Raw genomic sequence first — 13,818 nt, forward strand, 5'->3', positions numbered from 1 at the left:
AAATTTATTCGGTACTGTTCGGTATTTTTTCGATTTATTTTCATAAAATAAAACCCTACTCTAATTATCGATACAATTGTAGATTTATATAAAAGTTTATAATTTTATTAAAAAAAAACTAAAAATCGGTTCGATGCGATACAGTTTAATCCATTTAGTCGGTTTTTAAATATCCGTTAACAATTCTAACCACGGACAAGTAGGCATATGGCAAGGACCAAACAATAGTTAAAAGGAGAACACGTTTACTTTAGAAACCTCTCTTAAACCCTACACAGCCGCTTCTAGGTTCCAATCCCCCTTCTTCCTGCCAATTCCTGCCTACAAAACCCTTTATTAAGTGCCATTCTTGCACCTACTGGTGAGATATTTACCACAATCAAGAAGGAACATACTCAATCAATTGATCTTAATAAGTGTTAATAATTCTTTTTAAAGCAATAAATAAAGAATCAGGGTGTGTTAATTATAATGGGGTTCTATGTGTGATTATATTTATCATTGATGGTCAATAATTGATTTTCTTTTGCGAACATAAAAGTGAGTGTATATATATAAAGTACGGTTTTGAGAGCGTGTATGATCATGAGTTAATTAAAATCTTTGCATTATTTTATTCTTTTGTGACAGAAGTTTATTGCATTGATATCTCATGGATTCGGATCCTTTGGCTTCCAATACAACCAAAGCACCTAGAAAGGTAATTACTTTCCATTATGTTCTGTTGTTTTAATCTCTGATTGATGCTTCTGTGTGTTGTTTGATGCAGTGTTGATTTGAATTTCTGTAGGTGAGATTTGCACCCAAAGGTCCTCCTCGTAGAGCACAAAAGATTGTTCTGCCTAAACCGTAATAATCTGAAACTTTAATTTGTTGGATGTATTTAGTTTTTCTTATTCTTTACTGAGATTGTGATTTGCTAAAAAATTTACCATTTCTTCCAGAGAAAACATTGAAGAGGATGTTGATGCTGCTAAAGCAGAGGAATTGATGCAGCGGTTCAATGTATTTATACTTTTGATGGTTTCAATTTATTAAAGAGTATAGCTTAATGATTTGGTTTGTGATCTAAGTCTAACATAAAAGTGTTCTGCTTTTAATTGCAGGAAGTTTCTGCTAAAGTTAAACCTAAAACTGAAAAGAAAGGTACATCTTTTTACCTGATGAATTTTTGATCTTTTTGAAAAAAACGACTTTTACATGTCAATGATCAGTAAGGGTGAATAAGAGTGGATCGAAGAAGGAAGTCGGTTCATTATGTAGAAAAATTAACTCTATCATATCCCTTTGTTGTGTATATGACATTTATGGTGTGACTCCAATCGCCTGAATTTTAGATGGTAATATTCTGTAGATATTTGTAATAAGTTGAGTTTATAGTCTATGGAAAAAAATATATAAATACTCCACCATATTTGGATCCGGATGGACGTTGCTACTCTTCATTTTGGTCTCTGGTGTGTATCTCTAGAAACTTGATCTTAGGAATTGAGTTTGGACTCCTCTCCAAAGATAATACTTTGCTGAAAGGTAAAAGCATTAAAATCATAAAATAATAATAGTCCAGAATTCTTGAAAGCTGCTCAACCCCTTCTGAATTTTGCTCAAGTGTAGTTACTGGTGAAGTTTGCCATTTGACAGTTCTCCAATGCTGTTAACATGTCTACAACAACAACAACAACCCAGTGAAATCCCATAAGTGGGGTCTGGGGAGGATAGTGAGTACACAAACCTTACCCCTACCCCGAGGGAGTAGAGAGGCTGTTTTCGAAAGACCATTGACTCAAGAAGACGAAAAGAGACAAATACATCAGTACCATCATCAGAAAATATAGAAATAATAACAGCGAAATAAGAACCAGAAAATAGATGAAAAACAATAACAATAACAAGTAAATAAGGACTTATACTATGGAAAACGGAAGAATAGTGTGAACACAACATTAACCACTAGCAATCTATGACGAAACCCTGTCAGGCTAGCCTCACGCCCGGTACGAAGTAGAAATTGCTCAACTAACTCCTAGCCTACAACTCGAATGCTCGACCTCCACACCTTCCTATCAAGGGCCATGTCCTCGGAAATCTGAAGCCACGTCATATCCTGCCTGATCACCTCTCCTCAATACTTCTTAGGCCGCCCTCTACCTCTTCTCGTACCCGCCAAAGCCAACCGCTCACACCTCCTTACCGGGGCATCTAGGCTTCTCCTCCGCACATGCCCGAACCATCTGAGCCTTGCTTCCCGCATCTTGTCATACATAGGAGCCACGCCCACCTTCTCCCGAATAGCTTCATTCCTAATCTTATCCATCCTCGTGTGCCCGCACATCCACCTCAACATCTTCATTTCTGCTACTTTCATCTTCTAGATATGTGAGTTTTTAATTGGCCAACACTCTATCCCATACAACATGGTTGGTCTAACTACCGCTCTATAAAACTTACCTTTGAGCAACAGTGACACTTTCTTGTCACACAGGACTCCAGATGCTAATCTCCATTTCATCCACACCACCCCTACACGGTGTGCGACATCCTCGTCGATCTCCCCATCTCCCTGGATAACCGACACTAGGTGCTTGAGACTGCCTCTCTTGGGGCTGTTAACATGTCTATTATACTGAAAAACAAAGAAGATATACAATCTAGTTTTGCCTTCAGCCCATGTCCAGCATTTTAACTCTTACAGCTTTTAACATTGGAAATAGACAATTCCTACATTCAATACCTTTTCCACCCTCCATGTATGTTGATAAATTATTTTACCTTTCTAGTTCTTAATGTTTTTAGGAAACTCTGTCACAAGTTTACTTCAAAGATATGTAGGACCTACATATCTTGATTTTCTTAGAATTTCTTCCTTGAATTTCTGTAGGACCTACTCAAGTTGCCTTTGGTTATGGAGGTTCATCATCTGCACTGAAATCGTATGGCCCTCTCAAGGGTCATAAAAAGGTTGACAGCTCAATGTCCAACGGCAAGTGTTTTCTCTAACCATTTTACTTTCTGCTATATGGATATTTGCAGCTTGTTTAACGTCATCTTGGTTTTGCAGGTGGTACGGGCGTGCAGCAAGTGCAGAAGGAATACACCGAGCCATGGGTTGGTTTTAAGGATTAATGCACTTCGTATTCAGTCTTTTCCGCTGCAAACGTTTTGTGCCTGATGTTTTCTTTCCTATTTTGTATCTCAGGATTATTATACCAACTATCCTATGACTCTTCCCTTGAGGAGGCCCTACTCAGGAAATCCAGGTAAAGTTCAGTCAATGCTATGAAAACCAAATTGCTATCTTTTTGGAAAAGACAGAGCACACCATATATTGAGACATGAAAAACTTAATTAAGCAGCCGAGCTCTTTCAATATGGGTTGTGATTTGCTTATTTCAGATTCTTTAATATGATGATTTACCATTCATACGCACCTTTCACCATTATTCCTAATCAAAGTGTTGATCTTATGTTGCAGAACTTCTTGACGAGCAAGAATTTAGGGAAGCCTCGCAAAGCTTGAGTTACGATGAAAATTCCATAAAACCAGCCATGGAGCTTGGTCTAATGGTTAGTTAACTGGTTGATGGTTTGGCTTCAGACTTATTATTAAGTAATTGCCATGAATACTTACATCAATAATTGTTAGGAGGAGAATCTGGAGGAAAAGATGTTCTTCATTCAATTACCAACGGCCATGCCGATGTTGAAGCAATCGGTTAAAACAGAAGGCAGTGAGGCGAGTAGCTCAAGGCCTTCAAAGGTGAAGGCCTATAGTATGAATGAATTACCTAGGGGCTTCATGGGTAAAATGTTAGTGTACAAGAGTGGTGCGGTTAAATTGAAGCTTGGTGAAACCCTTTATGATGTAAGTTTGCTTCATTACAATTATAACTAGAACTAGAACTTGTTTCATATGAATTCCATTTTGTATCTTTGGAAGGAGCAACTAATTTACACTTAGCTAATCATTTAACTTGAGAATTGTATTCACCATATGTCTCCACGCTGATGGTAAATAACTTAACACACTGAAATACTGATCTAGCAACTATTCATTAATAATAAAAAGCTTATCTATTCAATGCACTGCAGGTTTCTCCAGGTATGGATTGTGCGTTTGCCCAGGATGTTGTCGCTGTTAATACAGAAGAGAAGCATTGTTCTAACATTGGGGAGCTTACTAAGCGTATCATTGTAACACCAGATGTTGACTCAATCTTGGATTCTATTTGATTTATGTGATGGTTTGCTTTCTAGTTATTATGCTTCAGTTATACATATAGCAATTGGTATTTCCTATTTGAAGTTAGAAGAGGTTTCGATCTCACATATGCATTTAGTTGAACATTTACCATAAATTAATGAAAATTCTTTATTTTTTTTTACTTAAGACTAGTATCCATGTTTTAAAGCTTCTGTCACTCTTTATATGTGATATTCAGGATCAGCTATTCTAGTTTTAACCCCACTCTAGTGGTAAGCATGTTTAGACTTGTAACTAATCTTAATCTAAACCCTGGACATGTGAATATGTCCATAGAGTTTTACTGGTTGGCTGCTCTTGTACAGAACATCTCAAAAGAAAGTTTTGCTTTGCTGGATTAAAAGTATAAATTAATAGAGGCTTATTTGGTATGCGTTTTTATGTCAGTAAGCTCTTGCAGTTTTAAGGACCATTTCTTGTATTTATCAAGACAGCACTCCCACTTAACATCACAAAGCAAAAAGTTAAATATTCCAATTAAGCCAAGAAATGAACAATCCTAATTGAAAGAAATCTAATCCTATAATCTTTCATTCAATTTCTTCAAATAAATTTTGTCTCTTAAAAAGATAACTTAAATAAAAACGCTAATAACACAAAAAAGATTGAATTAAATAAGAAAGATAAGCTTAAAAGAAAGTAGCTAAATATCCTCAATTCTCGTCTTTTTCATTATTGTTTATGCACGGATATTAAGAAGTCGAGTGACACCAACAAATTTAATGCATGCATTTGATGATAAAAATTAAAACGAAATGAGCTAGTGTTATAAAACAAAATAAAAGAATAATAAAATTAACATGTGGGTGGCAAACTCATTCAATTTGAGTTATGAAAATAGTTTTGTTATACCAAAAGAAAGGAGATTCGTACAATATTTTTAAACTAGAAGGAACGCATAAGCTACCAGATGAAATTTCATGGTAGTTTTTTGAAAAAATTCGAAAATATTTAAAATGAGTAATCTAATTTACTACTTATAATAGAAGATTATAGTAGATTGTTGAAACACATTACACACCATACGTCAAGAAGGAACGCTTTTGAATAAGCCAACAAATTCAGGGACTGTATTCTAAAAACAATATAATCAGGAATTTGGAGCTGTCCATTATTTATATTCCTTACATTTTATGGCAGGAGCATAACTTCGGCATTGGAAGTTGATATGGGACCCTCCTCAGCGAATTAGCAGTCTTGTGAATCTGATTAGGCTCGGATCCAAGCCTTCAGATTCTACGAGGCTGCTCTTTCACACCTGTCTCTCTATATATAAAGTTGGGAATAGAAAAGGTAATGTGGCACATTGCCATGACCAGCATTTGTATTTATCATTTTTTTTTTTTTTTTTGTTGCAATTTCTCCTTCATTCTCTGTCATTTGTTTGGAATTTTTTAATAGTTTACCTCTTCTGTCCTTCCCTATAATTACTTACTTCTTTTTTTTTTTTTGGCTAATGAAAGGAGATTCTATTATGTTAAAAGCATAGAAGTTTAGTCATTATATAACATAGGGATAGACCGCATTGCGATTTTTCCTGATTTGTCTTTAATAAAAACTAGTAAAATAAAAACCGAAGGTATTTCCCAGTACATAATGCTATCTTCCTCCGTTGATGTTTGTTGCATGGTACTTCCATACTTTTCCAGAGCGTCAGCTACAACGTTGCCTTCCCGATATACATGTATTATTCCTTCCACTCCAATAGCATCAAGAAGAAAACTGCAATCATGAAGAAGATGTGAGAAGCGAGGTTGTTCATCTTTAAATAAATCACATAATACATGTGAATCTGTTTCTACTATAGTGGGAAAGAGATTTTTTGCGCAAGAGAATTCTAGTCTTGCCATTAGTGCCAACAGTTCAGCATGAAGAGCGGATGTTGCAGCTGCCTTCTGCGCGAACCCCACTATCCAATTGCCATTGTGGTCTCTGATGATTCCACCAATGCAACTGGTTTGATTGTTTTTATCATAAGCTCCATCAATGTTTAGCGTGTAGTAGTTAGTAGGTGGGTACCATCTTATTGGTGTGTGAAGCCTAGGGTTTGGTTTCACAGTAATCTGTGCAATTAAAATAAATTCAACAACTTGAGTCATAATTTTGTTCTGGCATGCGATAGAAGCTGTGTGGTTGAAGAGGTTAGAGTTCCTATTAATCCAAGTGTTCCACAGAGTGAAAGGTATTAGGGTGGAGTTTGGATTTTTGAGGGAGGCATTTGTTGTGTTGATGCTAGTGTCTTTGAGACACGTAACTTTTATCCAGTGGGCAAAGTTGTGTACTTATGATTTTTGTAGATTGAACAACTCCCATAAGTGGTATGAATTTTTGCACGAGAAGAAAATGTGGTATATGTCTTTTACTACGGTTGGACAGAATTGGCAAAGGTTTGTTTGTAGTATATATTTTTTTGAACAGGAAGGCTTTAGTAGGTAACTTGTGGTGCACAAGTAGCCACATGAAATATTTCAGCTTGTTTAAACACTTAAGCTGCCAGATCCAAGAGTTATTGGTAGTGTTGGGTTGCTTTATTAGGTTGTTGATTTGTAGTTGTAGTAGATAGGCTGACTTTGTGGTAAAGTTGCCAGGGGTGTTTGGTTCCAAAAGGATTGATCAGTTTTTGGTGAGAATGGGATATAGGTGTTGTTGATTTGCTGTACAGTATCAGGGTGTAGGGTTAATAATAATTGGGTGTAGGATTAATGATAATCTATCAAAACATCATGAATGAATTGTAAGGATTGAAGACTGTTTGTTGTTCCTCCATATATTTAGAGGCCCTTGTATTGAGTAGCGTAAACAATTATTATTAGGAATCCAATTGTCTTACCAGAGATTTATTTTTTCCCCATCTCCTATGATCCAGGAAAGCCCTGAACGGAAAAGAGGATTTTCTTTGGTCATGCTTTTCCATATGTATGAATCAACAGATTTAGCTGTCAGTGTGTCTGCTCGACGATGTTGGACATATTTTGCTTGTAGAATTTTTACCCACAGTGATTGATTATTCTTATGGAATCGCCATAGTAATCCTTCTAACATTACATAATTCTTCTCACTGGTTTTGTAAAGCCCCAGTCCTCCGAGCACTTTTGGAGTGATTATAGTCTCCTAGTTGAAAAGGTGGACTTTCTTTTTTTCCGGAGTTGAACTCCATAGAAAATTTCGTTGGATATAGTCTATGTGATTCCTAGTAGAGGTTGGCAGTAGGTTGTTTCGCATAGAATAGTTTGGTATGGTGGCTAGTACTGAATGGATGACGGCGGCTCTGCCTGCCATGTTGAGAGTTTTTGCTTTCCAGTCTGAGAGCTTGTTATTCATTTTGTCTCTGCCTTTGGGGAAGTTATTTGTTAGGTGAAAACCTAGGTATTTACCCAAGTTGGTAGCCTTGCATATGTTTAGAGCACTGGTAAGGCAATTTTGAGTGTTTAGCGGTACATTTTTGGAGTAAATGTTTTTTGATTTAGAGAAATTAATTTTTTTCCCTGATTGGTGGTGGAGAGAGTTGAATATATTAATAATAGTGATGGCATTGTGTAGATCAGCACGCGCGAATAATATCAGGTCGTCCGCAAAAAATAGGTGTGAGGCTAGTGGCCCCGATCTACTAATCTTGATTGGTATCCAGTCGCCATTAGCTATGGCTTGATCAATTTGGTGGAATAGTGATTGCATACAAATGATGAAGATGTATAGGGATAGTGAGTCTCCTTGACGAATGCCTCGAGATGGTTCAAAGAAGGTAATAGGTTTTCCATTTATCATAATTGAGACGGAGGAGGTGGAGATGCAATTCATAATAAGCTTGATTAGTGTAGAGGAGAATCCTAGGTTGTAAAGTGATTTGCGTATGAAGGACCATTCAAGTTTATTAAATACTTTTTCTAGGTCTAGTTTAAGCATCATGTTTCCCACTAGTCCCGACATGCGATTAAAGGAGTGGATTACTTCTTGCACTATGATTAAATTATAAAAAACCCTTCGGCCTGGGAGGAAATTGCATTGATTGGGACTTATGAGACGTTTGAGGAACAAGCGAATCCTGTTTACGATAATTTTGGTAATCTTTTTATAGGATGTATTGCACATGCTAATTGGTCTATATTGGGATATGTGCTTAGGATTTTTATCTTTTGGAATGGGTGTGATAAAGGTGGTATTTATCTCTTTAGGGATTGTATGAGATTCAAAAGCATCTTTCCAAATTTGGATTATGGCGTATTTTGAAAGAAGATTAGATAGAGTCCATCCAGCTCAGGCGCCTTGAGAGGTTTGAAAGACTTTATTGCTCTATGGATTTCATCCTCTGAAATGGGTTTTGATAATAGGCTTCTATCCTCCTCGGATAGAGCGTAATCAAATCGTTCGTGAGAAGCATTTTTGCTGGACATAAGCTTAGATGAATCGATGGTGTTGTAGTGATTTAGGATAATAGAATTAATTTCTTTGTGATCATAAGTCCAGTTACCTACAGGGTCATTTAATCCTAGTATCCTGTTGCGTCTTTTTCTTTGAATAGTAGAAATGTGGAAAAACTTTGTATTTTCGTCCCCCTTATTAAGCCATTGTACTCTAGATTTTAACTTCCAAAAATATTCTTCTCGTTTTAGTACTAAATTGTATTGGTCACGAAGTTTATTTCCTAGGTATTGGTGGTATAGAGAGTTATTAGGAATGTTCATATTTTGAAGTCCTGCTAGTAGGTATTTTTTTATGTGAAAAATATTTCTAAAAGTAGTCCTATTCCAATCTTTGATGTGGTTGGTGAAGTTTTTTTATGGGATTAAGCTATAAGGAGGATTGGTGCCAATGGTGATTAACAATGTTGTTAAAGTCCGGGTGGCTGAACCACATGGTTTTCAGCCTAAATAAATTGTTAGGCTTAGGACTTTTTGATAGAGATAATATAAGTGGACAATGATCTGAGTGTGTATGTGGTAGGTGTGTGATAGTGGAGCCAGGGTTCGCGGTAAGCCATGAAGGGCTTGCATAAAAGCGATCTAGTCTTTCCAAAATTAGGCTATTTCTACTACTTCTAAGATTTGACCAGGTAAATTTAGAGCTCGTAAACCCCAGATCGACCATGTTAATATTTTGGAGGCATGTTAGTAAGGTATTTGCATGATTATTATTTATAGGGTTTTCCCAAATTTATCTGTCGCCGAAGTAATTTCATTAAAGTCCTCACACAATACCCATGGCAGCGTATGAGTTATAGAAATCTGTTCTAAGTTATCCCACAAAAGTTTTCTATTATTAAACCTAGTACTTACATAAATGAGAGATAGTATCCAAGGTGGGCTAGTGGGACCTACCTGGACATTTGCATAGATTTCCTGGTTGGTGCTGTAATGGGGTCCACATGTGCCACTTTATGATCTTTTCACAGCATAATCATCCCCCCTGAATAGCCTACTGCATCAACGTGTAGCATGTTTGTAAACCCTAACTCCAGCATTAGTGCTTCGTGTGCTGCTTCTTTCATTTTATTCTTAGTGAGACACTCCATGTTGGGGTTGTGCCAAGAAAGGACTACTCTGAGCTTCCTTCTGAAGTCAGCTGCATTTACTCCCATACAGTTCCATAATAGTATATTCATTAAGGGAGTGTTTTGTGCTGGCCTCTCTTGATGAGTCCTCGTGGGATTCAGAGCAAGGGACAATTGTTGGCAGTTGTTGGGTTCGCGTAGGGGTGGGTGCTGCCTCAGTGTTGGAACCATCACAATGGAGTAAGAGAAGGGGTTTACTGGGTAGATCCTCATGTTGATTCCCATCTTCATGACCGTTGGGGCAACACTTATAAGGAATTTTCTTTCGGAGTTTGGGGTAGAGTGAGTGTCAGAGGTTCCATTATTGTGATATTCTGGAGAAGTTGATCTAGGATGCTTGCTTGAAATAGTGATATGCCTGCTGTCCCTGGTGGTGGTAGTGGGTGGAATTTTCAGGCGTTGTAGCTCCTCCAATAGGAATTATGGCAAGAGCGGTACAACTTGTTCTTCTTCCTCCTATGGTTCAGATGAAGCATGTTGGGGCACCATAGTTGGTGATGAGCTCCATGAGTTGGGTGGTGGGAGTGTACTCCATTATTGATGCTGATCCACTACTTGTTGAGTGGTTGTTACTGCATGCATGTCCATGATCTGCTTGTTGAGTTCCAGTACTATGATTTCTTGGACTTGCAATAGTTGGTGCGCATGCTGCATCCTCATATTTGAGTGGAGTCCTTGGGAGACATAGTGTGATAGGGTTGTCGCGTTCTCCATCAATAGAGTGATTTGTTGCACCATGAAGTCGAAGTTCTAGTGCCTTGGAAGTGGTTGTGGTGGTGCTTCCTCCTGTTGCTGTGGTGGTGGTGTTTGGGTTATTTGATAGTAGTACTGTTGGTGGTGTAGTTGAAGGTTGTTTTCGTAGGTTAGGGGAAACTGGTAGGGGTTGTAGTATCCGTTCATGGTATAGTTGTAGCCCATCGGAGGAAATAACGTTTGGAGATAGAAAGTTTGAGTGACTGAGTGTATTTGTGTGTCCGTTGTACGGAGAAGGTAGTGAGTTGGAAAGGGTGGTTGTTAATAGCGCGCATCGTTGCCCAGAGTTCTCCTACTTGGTTCCCCGTAGCTCCGGCGTGCATTGTTTCGCAGAGGTGATCGAGGCATTTTTCAGTTGTTGTATGTGAGATTGTTTCGCCTTTGGTGATGGTGTGAAGTGAATTAAATTGCTAGTTGGGTTAATAACTTGGGTGTGAGGAGAAGTGTTGTGGGTAGGTAATGCTAGGGGTTCATCATATCGATGGGGTGTGATAGGATTTGACCCGCCGGCACTTGAGTGGTCTGAAAAGGAGACGTTCAGGGGAGGCTTTGGGGTTGCAGGTAACTGCTTTGCATTTAATGCACTGGGGAGGGCGATCATTCCTACTCTAGGAGGGGGTGTATATTAGGTAAATTCGAATGTTTTATGGAGTGTTTGTATATATCCCGATTAGATATATTTAAATGACTGTCTTCAGTAATATGGTGTGGGCCTGGCAGCCCTTTTTGGGCTATAATATTTGTGAAAATAATTGATTCAGTGGGGACAAAATTTGGGATATCTATTTCAGGTGATTTATTAATAGGCAAAGGGATATTTGGGATATATTTTGTAGAAAGGTTGTTATTGGTGGAAATGTTATTTTTGCATTTTCGGGGCGCATTGGCTGGATTTATATGATGGGTGTAGGTGGGGGGAGTGGGTAGGCATTACCTGATTTGGTATTGTCATAAGAGTCATGTAGGTCGTCAGTTTCTGTAGCTGATAGAATAGTGAAGGGATTGTGCATTGGAGATGTATAGGATTTTTTCTTTGTGTCCTTCCTATTGTGCGTTGACGTGGACCCTTTTTGTACAGGTGTATAATGATGCTCCTTTTGTGGTTAAGTAGTCTCCACTTGGTGGTTGGGAATATACTTACGTGACCCTCTGTTAGCGTTAGGATTCGTTGGTTGGTTGCGTGTACTGTGTGAATTTTTGGAGTTCTTTGGTACTGTAGATTTGTTGTCTATTCCAGTGCTGCTGAGTAAGTCTTCGTCAATGATGACCATTTTTTATTTTTCCTCTTTGGTTATAGTGTGGTTTGGACTCCCCTCTTCCTTGGTTATTTTTTCCTCATGAGTTTCCTTATTTTGGGTACCCAATCTTGCGTTTGTAAAAACTTTGGGTATTGGTAATGGTATTTTGGTTTGGTTTTGAGTGTTTACCTGTTCTTTGCCTTTCTTTTTAGATATACAACTGTTTTCCAAGGCCATTCAGACGGTGATTGGCTTGTACTTTCTTCATTTCTTGTGGTTACCTATGGTTTTGTCTTTACTGTACATTGATTTTGTTTATGCCCTAAGCAACCACATAGGGTGCATAGCAAATTGGTGTCCTTATAATGTATCTGCTGGAGGTGGGTTCCCAACAACACTGGTGTTGGTAGAGTTTTGCCTATTGGTGCTAGGATGCATAGTCTTGCATATCATCCTCTAGTTGCTTGTGTTGTGCAGTTGTCCATTTTTAGTAATGTTCCCAGCATTTGGCTGATTCTTTTTAGAATCTTTAAGTCATAAAATTCAGTTGGTAAGTCTTGTAAGTGTATCCACATTGTGGTTGTGAGTGACTTTGCATCATATGGATTGAACTTTGGTTTCCATTGTCGGATTGATAGATATTGTGACCCAATGAACCATGGACCCTGTTGAAGAGCTTTGTTGTAGATTTCTTGTGAGTTGATCTTTATGAGGTAGAAATCATTACCCAAATCTAGCGGTACTTTGTTGTTGTCAGTGAAGATTAATTTTTCCTTGAAGCTATCTTTTCCATTTGTCCTTTCCTTGGGTTTGTATACGCTGCGAATCAACTGATCTGTCTCTTCATCATTCATTGTTGTGTCCTGCGTGGTTGTGTTTTCCATTTTGTTGTACTTTTTGGTTGATTGTTTCACCTTTCTCTCTCTACTGTCTAGAGAGAAGGCGGATCTCTCATGTGAATTGTGATGATTAGGCATATGGTTTACATATTTATTGTTGTACGTAACGGTGTTGTAAGTAATGGTGCTGTAAGTAACGGAGGCATTGAAGAGGTGTGACTTTTGAGGGCAATGAATAGTAGCAGGAAAGGAAGAAATTCGCTAATCCAAAAGTATGGTGTTGTAATGTAACGATGGAGGAAATAATAGTAGCAGTAATTGAGGAAAACAAATAGTCATTTTCTCCCTAAGACAAATCTCTCTTTACACTATATAGCATTAATAACATAGAGAACGCTCGCTCATACCAATTGAAAAACCCACACCAAATATATCTAATAGGTTCAAGCTTGCAAGTTACTTGGGACGCCCATGGAAGGCATGGTCTACCACAGTCCACAGTGTTCATGGAGAACGAATTTGGTAATTTTTTTAATCCAGAAGAACAGATGTTATGGCAAGGTAAATTGTTCAAGCATACATGTTAAGCTATGGCTATGCAAAGGCGGAGCTAGCCTTATAGGTGCGAGTTCGGCCTCTTATCACTAACTGAACAAACAAAGCTTACAAAAAGCTACACGTCCTTAGCCCATGAAGCAACTAAATACATCGTTGGTACACGTTCTTAGCCCATGAGACACTGGTGCACCTACATTTCAACATATCTATGTATATATGTGCAGGATTCGTCTCTATTAGAGAAGAATGTATCATGTATTTGGAATATATGAGAAAAAAGCTTTCATTTTTTTGGGTTAATGTATGATGGATATAAACACGTTAATTTAAATATTATTTTTTTGTTTAATATTCTTTACATATTTCATTGTCCTTCTATTAATTGTGATCTTCCTATGCTTTTTAATTGCGTATCAAACGTCATCGAATGGCACCGAAAAATAAATAAAATAATAACAGCTACTATGTAGCTACTTATTTTTTATTGGTGATTGAGATGATCATGACAAAAAAAAAGGTGGAATTGAAAACTTAAAAGAAAAAGAGTGATAACATCAACAAGATAAAGAGTTAGACTTGATGCATAGAAAGCAAAGAGAGTAGATTATTTAAGGTCTTTAG

General features: G+C 37.6%; 1 protein-coding gene across 4 annotated transcripts; it reads left to right on the forward strand.

Annotated features, from left to right (window-relative positions):
• Positions 1-234: 234 nt before the first annotated feature.
• On the forward strand, positions 235-4,378 carry LOC104121328 (uncharacterized). 4 transcript variants are annotated; one of them, XM_009633293.4, is made up of 11 exons: positions 235-361; positions 631-700; positions 791-849; positions 945-1,005; positions 1,107-1,146; positions 2,879-2,980; positions 3,059-3,105; positions 3,197-3,257; positions 3,473-3,564; positions 3,644-3,862; positions 4,090-4,378. In XM_009633293.4, exons 2-11 carry the CDS (start codon positions 653-655, stop codon positions 4,228-4,230), a joined length of 870 nt encoding a protein of 289 aa, XP_009631588.1. In that variant the 5' UTR covers positions 235-361; positions 631-652; the 3' UTR covers positions 4,231-4,378. The 4 variants fall into 4 exon arrangements, with proteins under 4 accessions (XP_009631588.1, XP_009631589.1, XP_009631590.1 ...); XM_009633294.4 differs by having other exon boundaries at positions 238-361; positions 634-700; XM_009633295.4 differs by lacking the exon at positions 235-361 and adding an exon at positions 421-540.
• The last annotated feature ends 9,440 nt before the right edge of the window (positions 4,379-13,818 follow it).

The sequence above is a fragment of the Nicotiana tomentosiformis genome, chromosome 5 (genome assembly GCF_000390325.3).
Source record: "Nicotiana tomentosiformis chromosome 5, ASM39032v3, whole genome shotgun sequence".
Lineage (NCBI taxonomy): Eukaryota > Viridiplantae > Streptophyta > Magnoliopsida > Solanales > Solanaceae > Nicotiana > Nicotiana tomentosiformis.